The sequence below is a fragment of the Pseudorca crassidens genome, chromosome 16 (assembly GCF_039906515.1).
Source record: "Pseudorca crassidens isolate mPseCra1 chromosome 16, mPseCra1.hap1, whole genome shotgun sequence".
Classification (NCBI taxonomy): domain Eukaryota; kingdom Metazoa; phylum Chordata; class Mammalia; order Artiodactyla; family Delphinidae; genus Pseudorca; species Pseudorca crassidens.
In genome coordinates, this window is record NC_090311.1 from 63,948,148 (window position 1) to 63,965,053 (window position 16,906).

At 39.0% G+C, this 16,906-nt stretch overlaps 1 protein-coding gene across 3 annotated transcripts in view; it reads right to left on the reverse strand.

Annotated features, from left to right (window-relative positions):
- The window catches only part of SIRT1 (sirtuin 1), a 33,372-nt gene extending 17,543 nt beyond the window's left edge, over positions 1 to 15,829 (reverse strand). The window contains exons 1-5 of one of the 3 annotated variants that reach the window (XM_067710815.1): positions 15,791 to 15,829; positions 11,651 to 12,105; positions 10,199 to 10,315; positions 8,872 to 9,113; positions 7,429 to 7,581 (exon numbers count right to left, since the gene is read on the reverse strand). In XM_067710815.1, the coding sequence (XP_067566916.1) occupies positions 7,429 to 7,581; positions 8,872 to 9,113; positions 10,199 to 10,315; positions 11,651 to 12,023 (885 nt within the window). In that variant the 5' untranslated portion in view covers positions 12,024 to 12,105; positions 15,791 to 15,829. Of the gene's footprint in view, positions 1 to 7,428; positions 7,582 to 8,871; positions 9,114 to 10,198; positions 10,316 to 11,650; positions 12,131 to 15,790 lie in introns of those variants that run through there. The other 2 variants (XM_067710814.1, XM_067710816.1) reach the window with 2 other exon arrangements.
- Positions 15,830 to 16,906: the final 1,077 nt, after the last annotated feature.

Below are 16,906 nucleotides of genomic sequence, written 5' to 3' on the forward strand. Positions count from 1 at the left end.
CACAAGAGCTAGCAAGTAGCAGAACTGTCATTCAAACCCAGTTTTGATGCCAAAGTGCAGCTCTTAACCACTATGCAATTTCTGATCCCTCAACCTCATGTTTCCTATTTTTCTTTTAGGCTAAATACCATTTCTATTAGGTACTGCAAATCAGTCCACTAAAACGAATCTAGTAAGTATATTTCACATTGCACATCCTTCATGGGATTAGTGGAGCCTGGAATTCCAATCACCCTCTAATGTAAAAACACTCTTCAAGAATACATGTTCTTGGGGACTTCCCTGGTGGCTGGCTGGTGGTTAAGACTCCGTGCTCCCAATGCAGGGGGCCCTAGTTTGATCCCTGGTCAGGGAACTAGATCCCACATGCATGCTGCAGCTAAGAGTTCACATGCCACAACTAAGGAGCTGGTGAGCCACAACTGAGGAGCCCACCTGCGGCAACTAAGACCAGGCGCAACCAAATAAATAAAAAAACAAAAACCAAAAAAACCCACACATGTTCTCGGGAACTCCCTGGCAGTCCTGTGGTTAAGGACTTGGTGCTTTCACTGCCATGCCCTGGGATCAATCCCTGGTCAGGGAACTAAGATCCACAAGCTGCAGGTTGCGGCCAAAAAAACGCATGTTCTCACAAATCAGTATGAGAAAGAAAAGCATCTCAGTGGAAAAGAAAAAAAAAAAAAGCTAAGAACAGACAGGCAACTCAAAGATATACACATGGCAAGTAGTAAGAAGCAGTCATCTACACTAGTAAACAAAAACTGAATACTAATGAGAACATGCTAATTTTTTATTTATTACACTGATAGTTTTAACTGCCTTAAAAACAACTCTAGATATCCACTAACAGGAGACTGATTATATATATTGGGGTACAACTATCAAACAGTACTATGCAGCCTTTTCTTTAAAATGAGGTATATCTAAGTGCCGCCATGAAACTACTTCCGCGGATATTAAATGGGAAAAAAGCACTGTAGAGAAAAGGGTATGTGATTCTGTTGGTAATCATTTTTAAAGTATTATTAGAAACTTACAATACCTCTCCCCCGTACACACACAAACAGGTTTACTCATTTTTTTTTTTTTTCCTAGAAGGAAACCCAATGAAACATTTTACCATGGTAACCTTTGAGAAAGAGATTAGAGGTAGGGAAGACTGAAGGGAGAGGCCAACTATCGTTTGTTGTGTACTGTTTGAATTCCTTTTAAAAACCATATACACAACATACACACCAACACACACACAGACACACACACACACTTTCTAAAAAATACTTTAATACTAATAACGTATCATGGGAGGCTTTTTTTGTGGGGGAGAGGGGTTGGGCATGCTAAATCAGTTTTCTCGTACACTTCTACACTTCTGATGGGAGTATATATTATACTTCTGATGGGAGTATATATTGCTGCCTGCTTTCCAGGCAGCAATAAGGTAAAACAAATCAGGACCCTTAGCAGTTTTGCTTTCAGAAATTTATCCTAAGAACATTATAAACATACCAGAAAGGACAATCAGAGCAATACCTTTTTAATAACAGAAAGCAGGAAACATCCAAAAGGAACACTTGCAGGATTAGTTACAGTAGACCACTTGATGAACACTATGACCGTTATCAAGTATTCAAGCATCTGAAAGTTTATTAAACAGAAATACTACAAATCCAAAGCAGTAGGTAAAAGACCCCATCTTTATAATATGCACCCAAATATAATACTATACACTTATATGTAATCCACCTACACAAGTCAGTATTAACATACTGTCTTCAAGTGAATGGGACTGTGGCCTTTTTTGGGGGTGGGGGTGTGTGCTTTTTTTGATTTTTAAGTAATGAGCTGGTTTTGAGATTTCTTAGCTTTATAACTACATAATCTGGTATATCTGCACATTATCAATAAAGTGACAATTTACTGAATAAATATATGTTTTTGGAAGTTCATATTTCTCCCTCTACTTTTTCTTGAATTTTATCACTTTAAGGGAAAGAACATTCACTGTATTCAATATGGGCGAGCAACTACACTCTCTGAACACAGTCCTTTAAAAAAAAAAAGTTATTTCATACAACCTCAGTTTCACCTTCACTGACTCTTAAACCACTCATTTTTATCAGCACCAGTGAATTTAGACTCCTCAGGACCATGACCACAACCTCATTATCAATTTAAACCCTTATTATGCAAGAGGACAACAGTTCAGAACAAGAATATATATAGCTTTAATGTTGGCCTTAATTGTTCTTGTGTAGAAGAATTCAAAGTGGTACTAAAGCTAGGCGCACTTAACATGCTGGTGCTCAAACAGGGAGCAATTTTGTAGGAGACATTTGGCAACATCTTGACACATTTTTGATTGTCAAGACTGGGGTGGGGGGCTCATGGCATTTAAAGGGAGGAGGCCATTGGTTGCTGCTAAATATCCTACAGTGCACAGAACCGCTACTCACAGCAAAGAATTATCCATCCCAGAGTCAACAGGTTGAGAAACTGCTCTAATGAACCAGTTACCTCTTTCACACGCCTCTCCGTTACTTTTGAGTTTCCAGTCTAGATGAAATCTGCTTCTTCTCAGTTATATACAATCAATGGCTTGATACATCTGTAGAAACTTTCCTTCCAAAATGCCTAAATTCACAATATTTCCTGTTTTCATGGCTTTCTATTAAATTTATTTTCTCTCAAAAGGAACCCTCCTACACTATTGGTGGGAATGTAAATTGGTACAGCCACTATGGAGAACAGTATGGAGGTTCCTTAAAAAACTAAAAATAGAGCTACCATATGATCCTGCAATCCCACTACTGGGCATTTATCCAGAGAAACCTATACTTCAAAAAGACACATGCAACCCCAATGTTCATTGCAGCACTACTTACAACAGCCAAAACATGGAAGCAACCTAAATGTCCATCAACAGATGACTGGATAAAGATGTGGTAAATATGTACAGTGGAATATTACTCAGCCATAAAAAAGAATGAAATAATGCCATTTGCGGCAACATAGATGGACCTAGAGATTATCATACTAAGTGAAGTAAGCCAGACAATGACAAATATATCACTTATATTAAAAAAAAAAGAGATACAAATGAACTTATTTACAAAACAGAAATAGACCCACAGACATAGAAAAAAACTTATGGTTACCAAAGGGGAAAGGGGAGGGGGGATAAATCAGGAGTTTGGGATTAACATATACACACTCCTATGTATAAAATAGATAACCAATGAGGACCTACCGTATAGCACAGGAAACTATACTCAATATTTTATAATAACCTATAAGGGGAAGAATTCAAAGAATGGATACATATATATGTGTAACTGAATCACTGTGCTATATACCTGAAACTAACACAACATTGTAAATCAACTACACTTCAATTTAAAAAAATTCATTTTCTCTCATAACTAGCAAAGTAACCATCTTTTAATTAACTTTCTCCTTAGTACAGACACTGGAAGCAAACTTTAGGTTATGACTATTTTACTCATGTATTCTTTTTGGAATCCAGTAAAATATTACAATATTTACATACTCTCCCCATCCTTCATTTTTAAATACTATCCTTTATTCTTTGTCCTTACTTATTTGTCCTTCAGCTTTTTCCTGTTCATTTTTAGACCCAAATTAACTCAGTCTCTCTTACCTATTACGATGTATTTTAAGTGCTATTTCACCAACTAGGTACTTTCCTTTTGGCAGTTCCTAATGTAAGAATTGAAGTACAACAATCCTATATGAGTGGTAGTTATAAAGATTATTTATTTAGCTCCTACCATAACTTAAACTTTCATAGAGAAGCGAAACATGCTGCCCCTCCAACTTTTTCTTCTCCTAGGTACTATGAAATCTGTACACTGTAACACATTAACACTGTGCCATTTTTACTCCAATTCAGATATTTTATTTTCTCTTAAGCACTGTCTAGATTTCTATTATGTGTATTTTTATAATTTGTCTTTGTAAGAATAATTCTTAATTGCTTCTATAGATTCTTACATGTCAAAACCAGTTTAAGCTAAAACTGAATACCCATTATATGCCTTAGACAACTAAGGTTACAATCTTTCTCACCTTGCTATTTGTATTCTCAGTTACCGCATTTTCCCCAAGTGTCAGGCAATTTAGTATACACTGAAGTGATGGGGAAAAAGCTGAAAAGTTAGTTTGAGCATGTTTTTTGTTTCCTCTCAGAACAAAGAATTTACAACAAAAACCTTGTGAGCATTACATAAATGCACTAGTGAATCAAGCTCTTATAATCAGATGCAAGATCAAAGTAAATTCTAGTTACTTGATGCCTTTCTTAAAGTGCTAATTTCTGGGGAATTCCCTGGGAGTCCAGTGGTTAGGACTCCGCACTCCCACTGCAGACTGCAGGAGGAACAGGTTCAATCCCTGGTCTGGGAACTAAGATCCCACATGTCATGCAGCGCGGTCAGAAAAAAAAAATTGTTAATTTCTGATAACTAGAGCCAGTGTCCTAGGTCCAATTCAAGAAACCAGTAACTAAGTGATATTTCATTGGTGTTCAAAGTCATGCAGTAGAACCCCTAGCACCAGTATGTTAAAAACAGTGAATCTTCATGAATTCATATTCTTGTAACAAAGGAAAAGAGATACTCTACATTATTTGTTCAATTTAGTGTGAACCAGCTGTCTGTTCTAAAGGCTAGATATAGATGGCCATCATCACCGCTGATACATGAAGTTCCAAATTTTTTATAAGTTTCAAGTTGATTACTGGAAAGATTCAAATTTCTTAGTAGCCTACAAAATTTTCAAATTTAGTTTTCAGTTCTAGCAAGTAAATCATATCCAAAAAAATCTAATGTAATTTCCCCATTTTACTCTAATTCCCATTTATAAGCACACTTGCACAAAACAAAATTATTTCTTTAGACAGTCCATCAATCTAAGCTAGTACCATGTATTCTGAATTGGCAGAGTTCTTCTTATAGGTATATAAATAGACCACATGATTTGAAAGTAGCTGAGGTTATCCCTTAATGGAAATTCAGGTCCACTTCACTTCTATGCTCATTAAAGAATAATCACTAATACAAAAGACCCTTTCAAATATACTAAAGTTTAGCAACAACAATTTTACAGTTTCTTTCCATAAAGCTAAACTATAGAAAAAAGACATCTGAAGTAAAATTTCTTGGGACTTCCCAGGTGGTCCAAAGGCTAAAGACTCCACGCTCCCAATGCAGGGGACCTGGGTTCGATCCCTGGTCAGGAAACCAGATCCTGCACGCCGCAACTATAAGATACCGCGTGCCGCAACTACAAGATCCCGCGCGCAGCAACTACAGACCCGGCACACCCAAATAAATAAATAAATCTTTTTTTTTTTTTAAATAAAAAAGATAAAATTTCTTGGGTATGGTATAATGCATAGTTATCCCTCCATATTTGCAGGTTCCACATCCTTGGATTCAACCAACTGTAGACTGAAAATATTCAGAGAAAAAGAATTCCAGAAAGTTCCAAAAGCCAAGACTTGTATTTGCTGCACCAGCGACTATTAACATCATATAAGCATACCTCTGAGACATCATGAGTTTGGTTCCAGACCAAAGCAATAAAGTGAATTATCCCAGTAAAGTCAGTGAAATGAATTTTTTGGTTTCCCTGTACATATAAAGTTATTTTTATACTATATGGTAATCTATTAAGTATGCAATAGCAGTATGTCTCCAAAAAAAGTACATACCTTAATTAAAAATACTTTATTGCTAAAAAATGCTAATCATCATCTAAGTCCTCAGCAGTAACGAAGATCACTGATCCCAGATCACAGTAACAAATAATGAAAAAGTCTGAAATACTGTGAATGACCAAAATGTGGCACAGAGACACAAAGTGAGCAAATGCTGTTGGAAAAATGGCGCCTACAGACTCACTTGATCACAATCCCTCAAATTTGTAAAAACAAAAAAGGCCCACAGAATATGTGAAGGGCAATAAAGTGAAGCAAAATAAAACAAGGTATGCCTATACTAGGTATTATAAGTAATCTAGAGGTGATTTAAAGTATACAGGGAGGGAACTTCCCTGGTGGTCCAGTGGTTAAGAATCCACCTTCCAATGCAGGGGACATTCAATCCCTGGTCAGGGAACTAAGATTCCACATGCCGCAGGGCAACTGAGCCGCGCTCCTCAATTAGAGAAGCCCCTCACACCTCAACGAAGATCCAGCAACTAAGACCAGATGCAGCCAAAAATAAAATTCAATTAAAAAAAAAAGTATACAGGGAGGATGTGCACAGATTATATGCAAATACTATGCCATTTTATATAAGGGACTTGAGCATCCTCAGATTTTGGTATCTGAGGGATCCTGGAACTAATCCCCCTCAGATAGACTGTAACATCAAGGGAAGACTGTAACATCAAACTTTAAACTCCAGAGCAGAGCTGCCAAATAAAAACATAGTATGAATCATATACACAATTCAAATTTTCTAGCAACCACATTAACAATGTGAAATCTTCCTCATTTATAACCCAATATCAAAGTATTATTATTTACACACATAATCATTATTTATATATATATAACAGAATAGAATTTATATTTTGCATGTTTTCTATACTAGGTTTCCAAAATCTGGTATGTCTTCCACACTTACATAACATCTCAGAACACTTATGCACTCAACAGCCCCACGTGGCAAATGGCTTCTGAACTGAACAGAGGAGCACTAAAGACGCTAGAGCATAACAGATCAACCTTGACTCAAATGCAATCTAAGATTCTTCTCCACCTCTAATCACAAATTTCTCAGGCGCATCCTCGTGTGTTAAAACCTAGCTACTATAAAACATACCAGGGCTTCCCTGGTGGCGCAGTGGTTGAGAGTCCACCTGCCGATGCAGGGGACACGGGTTCGGGACACGGATTCGTGCCCCGGTCCAGAAAGATCCCACATGCCGCGGAGCAGCTGGGCCCAGTGAGCCATGGCCACTGAGCCTGTGTGTCCGGAGCCTGTGCTCCGCAACGGGAGAGGCCACAACAGTGAGAGGCCCACGTACCGCAAAAAAAAAACATACCAAAGGCAGATGTTATAATCTTTATGATTCATTAAAAAATATTCAAAATCAAAACACTGATGTTACTTTTATATGATCTACTAACCTCTAAAAAAGCCTGGACAATGTAAAGGCCATTACTGAAGTGCAAATTTGAAAAATATGCAATAGCCTCTTCTTTGAAAATAAGCTCAATCCTAAAATGAAGAAAAGCAAATGACAGTCCCTTCTGGGAAGAAGGGAATTCTGACTAAAATGACTTTATTTCAATGATTTTACTCCACCACAGTACTAATAGTCAATTTACTAGACTGCCATTTAAAACAATTTTTCATGAGAGAAGGTCAAAGAAACAACTAGAAGAGTTTGTAGTACCTTTGCAAACTTGAAGAATGGTCTTGGATCTTTTCTGAAATATTCAATGTCAAACATTGCTTGAGGATCTGGAAGGTCTGGAAAGTCTACTGCAAGGCGAGCATAAATACCATCTCTTGACCTGAAGTCAGGTATTCCACAAGAAACAGAAACCTGAAATACGCATGGCATAATTTGTACAATTAAATCTTCTACTGCTACCTTAATAATTATTAGTCCTCTTATCACACAATTAGGGAAGAGCTGAAAAATATTTTTAGTTTGAAACTTCTTTTGGGGAATGGAGATAATGCCCTACTTTAACTTCTAATAGAAATAAAACACTCAGAAAACCAGTATAATTAAATCCATCACATATTCCATTCATAATGGGGTAAAGAATTTTAAGTCAGGCTAACTTTAAACCTTTATAAGCATTTAACCAACAAATTAAAACAATACCAACTTGATTGAGAACGAAGTAAACCATTCCAAATTATTTTAACTAGAAAGCAGGCAAGAATTTCTATCACAGTGAACTATTTCCAAAGAAATCCTTCTTCTGGGTTAGAGTGCTACTACTTCAAGAACGCTAAATTTCTTTATTTTCCTTAAAAAACTATGTTGTACAATATTTCAATTTTTAAGAATAGATTTAAACACTATGCTTTTTCTACAAATAAACCTTGACATTACAAATAGGGACTTCAGAAGTTATCCTTTTGTTTCACAATTTTGTCAGCATTTACTCCACTTTAGCCTCAGAGCAAAACAAACTTGCCTAAATCACATCGGGGAGCAAAGTGCAACTATTCTTCATGATCATTTAAGATTAAATAACACCCTCCCTTAACCAAAAGGTTAGAAAGCAGGACTGATTTTTCTCCAACAGCTGTCCTGGTCGCTACCATGTAACATATTCTGCATTCAACACACAATATGAAATAGCCTAAGTAACTAGTTATTCGAGACCTAAAGTGGAACAAATGAAAAATCTCAACCCACCACAATCACATCACCTTAATTTAAAATGGAGGAGAGGCAGGAATCTGTTACCTTTCCAACACTGCATTACTTGCCAACACATATTAGGCTCCCGGTTTCCCCATGAAGGTCAAACAAATAACCAATTTCTATCAGACCCTGACACACTTTAATGCAAGCAGAATTCCCTGCATCTCCTTAGAAGTTGTGGTATAATGTAGGTAAAAATCTTGCCTTAATTCCACTTACCTACTGTGCCAGTAAACAGACGTGAATCTTTTTTAAGGTTATCGAGAGGTTTTTAAAAAACTGAACCAATTTAGTAATTGCTCCTGCACTCACTTTTTAGCAGTTTCAAACACAAATGCCCATCATCATATAAGGATAAATTCTACACCAGAAAAATGTTTCTGAATTGGGCAAGGCTTAAGAAAAAACATACACCACCTCCCATACTAGTGTTTTATACATCTTACATACCCCAGCTCCAGTTAGAACTATTATTTTTTTGCACTCTTGCAGTAATTTCACAGCATCTTCAATTGTATTAATATCTTTTCTTTTTTTCCTTTTTGGTGGTTCTGAAAGGATATTAATAACAATCTGCCACAGTGTCATATCATCCAATTCAGGTGGAGGAATTGTTTCTGGTAGTAAATCTTTAAGAATCGTTCGAGGATCTGTGCCAATCATGAGATGTTGCTGAACAAAAGTATATGGACCTATATCAAGAGGGAAAAGAACTAGATCAGATCCACTTCCAAGTAATTGAAAATCTCATTTATTTTTTGAAGTAAGAAATTAGCAATGCTTAACACTGTTTTGCAGAGTAAAAATATGCACTGTAAAGGTGTTTCATTCACAGCATCTTCAGATCTAACGCTATATCCCAAAGAGATTATTAGGGAGAGATCAGGAGTTGAGCCTGCCCCTAGAGCTATAAAATACCAAGTATGTATTTTAAGAGTCAAACTAATTAACTACTAGAACTAAATTTCTATGGTTAAAATCTAGAAAAATACAACATAAACATGACAGAAGTATGTACAAAAGGGTTCTACAAATCAACACAGGAAAGATCTTACCAGTCCCAAAAGCCCACACTATTTACCATTAAAGACATAAAGAAAAAAGAAAAGGAAATCTTATACACTTTACTATCTTTAAAATTTTTCCAGTAACAATCTTCAAGTTAATCTTAACCAGTCTCCCAAAATGATACATACAATGCTGATGTTCTGAGCTTTAATTCTTTACCCTGAAATTTCTTAGATCAGTTCCTAGCTTGAGAAAACCAAAAATACAGTAAATATAAACACTAAAAATGAACTAATCATTACTATGTTTAAGCAGTCAAGGCATTTTTGAAAAAACCCAGCATATTAAGAGAAAGAACATTTTGAGATGGTCATGTTACTACTTGGTATAAAAATCTGATACTGTGCTCTACTTCAAAATATTTCTCATTTCATCAAAATACTTAATAAATATTTACTGAGGACAAACTATGTGCCAGGCACTTTTCTAGGCACTGACAAAACAGTCTACAAATCAGTCAGAAATCCCTGCCCCCATGGGACTTATATTCAAGTACAGGAAACCAGCAATAAAAAAGTTACATACAGAGATTATTTTAAAACAAAAACAGCACAAAGCACTAGACTTTCCCTAAAACCAGGATGATATTAAATCTCATCAAACACCTAAGAACCTCATCACCAGGCTACAAGGGGACAGAGAAATATATTTTTTGTTGACATAAAAAGAGAATACTGAAAAAGATAGCTCTTAAACTGTGAAACCATACCTATCCGTGGTCTTGGAGTCCAGTCACTAGAACTCGCATGTGAGGCTCTATCATCCTCATCACTTTCACACGAATGGAAACCGTTGGTGATGATTTCATCACCAAACAGAAGGTTATCTGCAAAAGAAACCAAAAGTAACTCAAGGTTTCTGAAACAATCTGCATCTAAAATTATGAAGATCTATAATTATGATGCAACAATTTTCAATGATAAAACACTTAACATTCATAGTGCCTGTGTAAAGAATGCCTACTGGATCAATCTGCACCATTCACAGGAACAGTATATCCTCATCTTTAGGGATTCTGCTCGGAATCTAAGTTTCAGTTCATCAAAATCTAGAAAAAAATTATGTCTACTTAATCAAAACACAAAAAGTAGTAACCTAGTTAGACTGAATCTATCGATCACAAATAATAGTTCATAAAACTTATCAAATAAAAATTTACCCAAAAAAGTCGTGCTAATATTACCATGGCAACTTGCACTTCTCTCATATAACACTAAACATACAAAAATACCTTTGCATTATTCGTTTCCCTTATTAAACTATGTATCTTGAAAACAGGGGTTGTTTCTCTAATCCAATCCCTAATGCACACGTTGTTGCCTTTTGATATGATCAAATGGCCCACTGACTGGATTTCTTGATACAAATATTAATAAAGACGCACATCTATCCGGATAGAAACTCTGAAACACTCAAGGATGACAAGACATATACAACTATCACATCTGCTTTACTATGCCAGAAAAATGTCAATTCGTGTTTCAGGGTTACATATACACACACAAGAAGATATTTAATCTAAGAACACGATTAGAGAAAAAATACTACTCAAAGTACTCTAAAACTACTATTACTCTCCTATGCCCACTATTAGTTGCACCACAGAGGGGTAACGTCTTTAGAAGCAACTACACTCTTTAAAATTTAAAAGAAGTTTAAAAATAAAGGCCCTCCAAAAAAAAAAAAACCACACACACACAAATTGCACAGGTGTCAGTTTGCAAAGGCAACTGCAAAAGGTTGGTGCAAGGGACAAAAAGTTTCATGTTTAAGTGTGCGGGGGTGGGGGGTGGGCGGAAAAGCAAGACATTTAACAAAAGCAATACGTTAAAAGAGTAGGAGGGGAGAGAAACTTTTTTTTAAACCAGCTGCGAGGCTAGCTCGCCCCGCGGCTGCGCAAAGCGCGAGGCCACTGGGGCGGGCCGCCGGCCGAGGGAGGAGGGAGGGGAGAGAGCGAGGGAGGGAGTGAGTCCCCGGGCCGCTCCGGCAACCGGGCCCGCAGCCCCGGAGGCGCGCAGCTAAGAAGGGCCCTAGTGGAGAGGGGGACGCCGCAGAGCCAGCCCCGAGCCCCCAGCCCGCCCGACACTCCCCCACCCCAGGAGGGGCCCCGGGAGGAGGGGTGGGGGGATGCGCAGTCCCGGCCCGCCCGCGCCCTGCGCACCTCGGTACCCAATAGCCGCCGCCGCCTCTTCCTCCTCCTCGCCCTCGTCGTCGTCGTCGTCGTAGAAGTCGTCGGCCGGCGGCGCCTCCCGGGATAGGCCCTGTAAGCCCGGCCCATTGTCTCCGTCTCCGGCCGCCGCCGCCTGGGCCTCCCGCCGCAGCGCCGCCGCCGGGCAGCCGCCGGCCGCCGCCGGCAGCTCACGCTCGGGGGCCGCCCCGCCGGGCTCGCCCGGGCTCCGCCCGACGCCGGGGCCGTCTCTCCGCGGCCTCTTGCGGAGCGGCTCCCCGGTAGGAGGCGACGGGGCCTCCCTCTCAGCCGTCACTGCCGAGGGGGAGCCGCCGGGCTGAAAGGCGAGCGCCGCCTCGTCCGCCATCTTTCAACTGCCTCTCTGGCCCTCCTCCCTCGCCTCCTCTCCTCCCGCTCGACTCGCGGCACTGGCGCCCCCGCGGCTCCGGCTGCGGGAGATTTAAACCCCGTCACGTGACCCGCCCCTTTTCGCCCCCGCCCTCCCGCCGCTCCCGCCACCCACGCGGGCCGGACCACAACACGGCGGGTCACGTGGCAGGCGGAGGCGGTGTGGGCCTGGAGGAAACGCGGCCGGGGCTGCTGCGGCCCCACCCCTCGGCGGCAGGCGAGTCTTGCAGCCAAACTTGTCTTTCAAACTGTCGTCAAATCACTGCTGCCTGGTTGGGTCAAGTTTTGGTTCGTACTGCGAGTTTCCGCTTTTGCCTGAAGTGCACACCTTGCTCGCCTTACTTTGTATTTTCTGGATTTACGCTAAGGGTTAAAACTTAGTTCCTGAAAGGCGATCAGGAATGAAGCTGGCCAAGGCTCAGCTTCCTGAAATACGCTAGGTAGTCGGTCTCTTTGTTACGGTTATCAGTAGACGCAAAAGGACACAGTTAACTCTTCAACCTCCTCACCCCATTCTGACAACTCCTCTTTGCCTCCTTTTTTCTCTTTGCTTCTCTCCTGAGCCGGTTGCTTTTTCTCCCTCTCTCCATCCCTTGTAGGGTGGTGTAGGTTGTCATATCCTGAAAGGCGTGTGTCAGCTCTGGAAGGACCTTTGACGGGGGTGGGAGGGTGATCAGCCTATTTGCTTTCTGGCCCCAGCTTGGCTCCAAATGTGGGATTTACCTTCTCTGGGCTTCATGGAATTAGTATACAGGGTAAAGTGGGGCGTTATGAGGAGAACTGGACTGAGCATGACTTGGCCCCTATAAACATCTGGATTTGGGTTAGAATTTGAGGTCCTTCCCTTCTAGCGTGAGCACTTTATTTAGCTTTTCTAAACCCAATGTCCTCATCTCTAAAATGCTAATACCTATTTTGTAGGGTTGTGATGAGAAATAAGATAGCCAGATGTAAAGTGAGGGGTACATAATAGCTAAAAAATATTACTTTTCTACTTGAAGGCCCTCTACTTTACACTTTTCCTGAAATTTCCAGGACTCTGTCACTCCACATCTAGCCTTAAGTAAGGACTCATATAATACATGGCAGATCCAGAGCCAAACTTGGCAGGCATCTCTGCCTCTGGACATGGCACTTCTATCCACTTAAGGGACCTCTGTGAGTTTATAGTATATCAGTCCTTAAGCTTAAAGTGGGTTCTGCCTATACCATGGCAATTACTGTTTGAACTTAAGAAACCAACTTACGGTGTTTCTTACTTAAAAAAAAAAAGTTCTAATTTTGAAAATGTAACTCTGGGGTCCCATCTAAAGCCAAAAGTCTTTGTACCTCAAATTAAACTGAGAATCTCTCCTTACAACTGGTTGCTTCATTTCTGAAAGTGATGATCTCCCTTCATCCTAGAAGCCTTGAAATCATTGAAGTGTTCCTTCAGATTGATGCCCTCTACTGAATCAGTCAGCAAATCCTGTTGTCTTTTCTTCGCTCCTACACTCTTTCCAGTTCCTAACTACATAGGCACCTCACCCTTCCTGGCTGACATACTTGGCCCTGTTTCCTCCCTACTTCATCTATCTTATCTCACAAAATATTTCATAAATTGATTCTCAGCTATGTTGGTAGGATGTAATATATAAAATGAGAGTCAGTATCCTATCAAAATAGAAAGAGAAGTCCCAGATTTTTTGAAAAAGACATTTGTAAGCTTATGGACATCCTATTATTTCATTCATTCATTTATATATGTTGTGCATAAAAGACACTTGATGGTGTTTATTAAATGCTGTGTGATCACTGTGATTACTCCTGTACTGAAAGGTCAGATGGGGCACACATGGCCGGTAGGATAAATGAGAGACAGTACAGTATAGTGCTATTTGTGAAAAAATAAAAGGGGGTGTGTGGAAAGGAGACCAAATGTATGTATTTGCTTCTATACGTGCAAAATAACTCTGGAAGCACTTAAAATACATATGTGCCTGCCACGTATCTGTCATACTTTTCTGCCTGTGCCTCCTTCCCTAGAACAAGTCCTCTCTACTCCTTATTCAGTACATTAGACTCTAATGATTAGAGAGCACATTCCCTATTTCATTTGTTATTTTTCTCTGTGTGTTTTATTGACTGTCTCCCCCAACTATAGCAGGAATTTTGTTCATCTGGTTCACCTCTGTATTGTCAGCTGTCTAGTAGAGAACTGGCACATATATTTATCACATATATTTATTGAATGAAAGAATAAATGAAGAACATAAAGGAATCTTGGCACATAGGAAAACAATTATTTAATGAAGCGTGATGGGAAGCATGGATGCTTAAAAAAAATTAAAAAAAAAAAAAGGCAAGGCAAGGAAATTTGGTTTGTAGCCAGCACAGTTCACATGAGAAAGTTAGTGAAACATACAATATGAGATTTCTGGTACCTTGGTTGACAGGATGAACATTGGTGCATTGGGCTGTGAGGTGTCTTCCAACACCAACAACCAAATCTCTGATTCTCCAGACAATAACTGGGTGTTCAACACTTCAACTCATTTTTGACACTGAATACTGGGAGTTGGTGAACACCCCACAGCTCAAGGTCTTAGTCTCACAGGACTGCCCCCACTTCAGATGCCAGTCACAAGTCCTAGACCTCCTGGACTTCTGACCAACTGGCTATGAATTGGGAGTTCCCATGACACTCTCCTAAAATTCCATAATTTCCTACAGTGGCTCGCAGAACTCAATAAACTCAATAAGACACATCACTTATAATTACAAAGTAAAGGTAATTTTTGTATCCTTACAAAGGATACACATGAACAGCCAGATGAAGAGGTACAAAGGCAAAGTCCACAAAGGTCCTGAGCAAAGGGGCTTCTTTCACGTGGAGTTGGGGTGCCTACCCTCCCAGCACTTCATTGTGTTCACCAGCTTGGAAGCTCTCTGAATCTCTTTGTTCAAGAGTTTTTATAGAACTTAATCTCTAGCACACCCTGCCTCTCACTCTGGAGGTCAGGAGTAGAGCTGAAAAGTTCCCATCCTCTAATCACTTGGTCTTTCTGGTGACCTGCCCATCTCAAAGCTATCTTGGGGGTCCCACCCTAAGGCCTACCTTAAGCTACCTAATTAGCATAAACTCAGGAGTGCTGGAAGGGCCTTCTTATGAATAATAAATGATGCTCCTATCACTCAGGAAACTACAAGGGTGTTAGGAGTTCTGTGTTTGGAACAGGGGACAAAAGCAAAATATTTTGTATTATACCAAAGACTGTCATAGACGTCAGACACTAGTCACTAAGATTTTTAACTTGTTTTCTAGTCCTCAGCTTTCTCTTTTTTTGTTTTGTTTTTTATTTTAATTTTTTGGCCAAGCCACACAGCTTGTGGGATCTCACTTCCCCAACCAGGGATTGAACCCAGGCCATGGCAGTGAAAGCGCAGAATCCTAACCACTAGGCCACCAGGAAACTCCCCTAGTCCTCAGCTTTCTAAGCAGACTTCAACAGTAATTTGGTTTCCCATATGGAATTTTCCACTTGGGAGAAAATGTTCAAAGAGCCAACGTTAATATTCTGGCTGACTTCACAATTCTATTTAAATAAACAAATAAATTGGCCTTATACCCTTGATATGTCTCACATGACTACAATTAGTAGGGGAGTTAGTATCAACTCTTTTTGTACTAAAATGATATTGGCAGAATGATTATTACTGTGAAAAAATACAAATACAGATTCCTACCTTACACTAGATACAAAAATAAATTCCAGGTGGACCGAAGATCTAAAGGAAAAAATACAATAAAAATATTATAAGACATTTTAGAATATTATATAACTTTGCATCAAGAAAAACCTTTTTAACTGAGACAGGAAACATTTAAAATAGATATATTTTACTATATAAAAATTGTAAATATGTTCAAATCTATTTGTAGACAGTAATATGCAAGTAAAACAATGAGGTTCCATTTTTCACTCCTCACACAAAAACAAAACAAATTTTATTTTTACCATCTATTGCTTACCAGGATATGGGGGAACTGATACTATAATACATTATTCTCATAGTGTTGGAAAGTAATCTGGAAATATTTATTAAAATTATAAATACCATACATATACCTATACATTTCAATTCAAAATCTCACTTAGCTTAAAGAAATAAAAGTGTGAATATGTAAGGCTATGAACACAAGAATGTTTATTATGGCATTAATGTTGTTGGGAAAAAAGTCCAGAAACAATCCCAATGTCTTCAACAGAAAATCTGTTGATCAAATTATGATGTATACATACTATGGCATATTATGCAACCATTAAAAAGATCTATAACTGTTGTTCTTGAGGACTGTTTATATGATACACTGGGAGTGACAAAAGTAAGTTGCACAAAAATGTGTATATTATGATCCTTTTTTATTATTTAATAAATATACCTTTTTATTATTTTAAAACCCCTATATACCTATATAGAAACCTATATACAAATATGGCTGTAGAGGCTTGGAAGAAGTATGGAAAGTTACATATCAAAATGCTAACGTTTTAACATCCATGATGAAGTGGGTGGGAATTATTGGCAGGGTTGAAGACACCTCAAAAAATGTTTCTTGCCATAATATGTATTAAAATGAACACTTTTAAAAAATATAATTTAAAAGCAAAAGAGTAATCATTTTTTGAAACTACAACCTGAGGGCTAGGCTCTGGGTTCTGGTGGCCTCAAAAAGCCCTTCCCACCCTGTGAGGCCTGAGCCATTGGCTGACTTTCCTGTCTTACATTGCTTCTTTTTAAATTTCCTACGTATAACCACAAGTTTAGCAGATGTTATTCTTTCACAGCTTCATGTGTTCT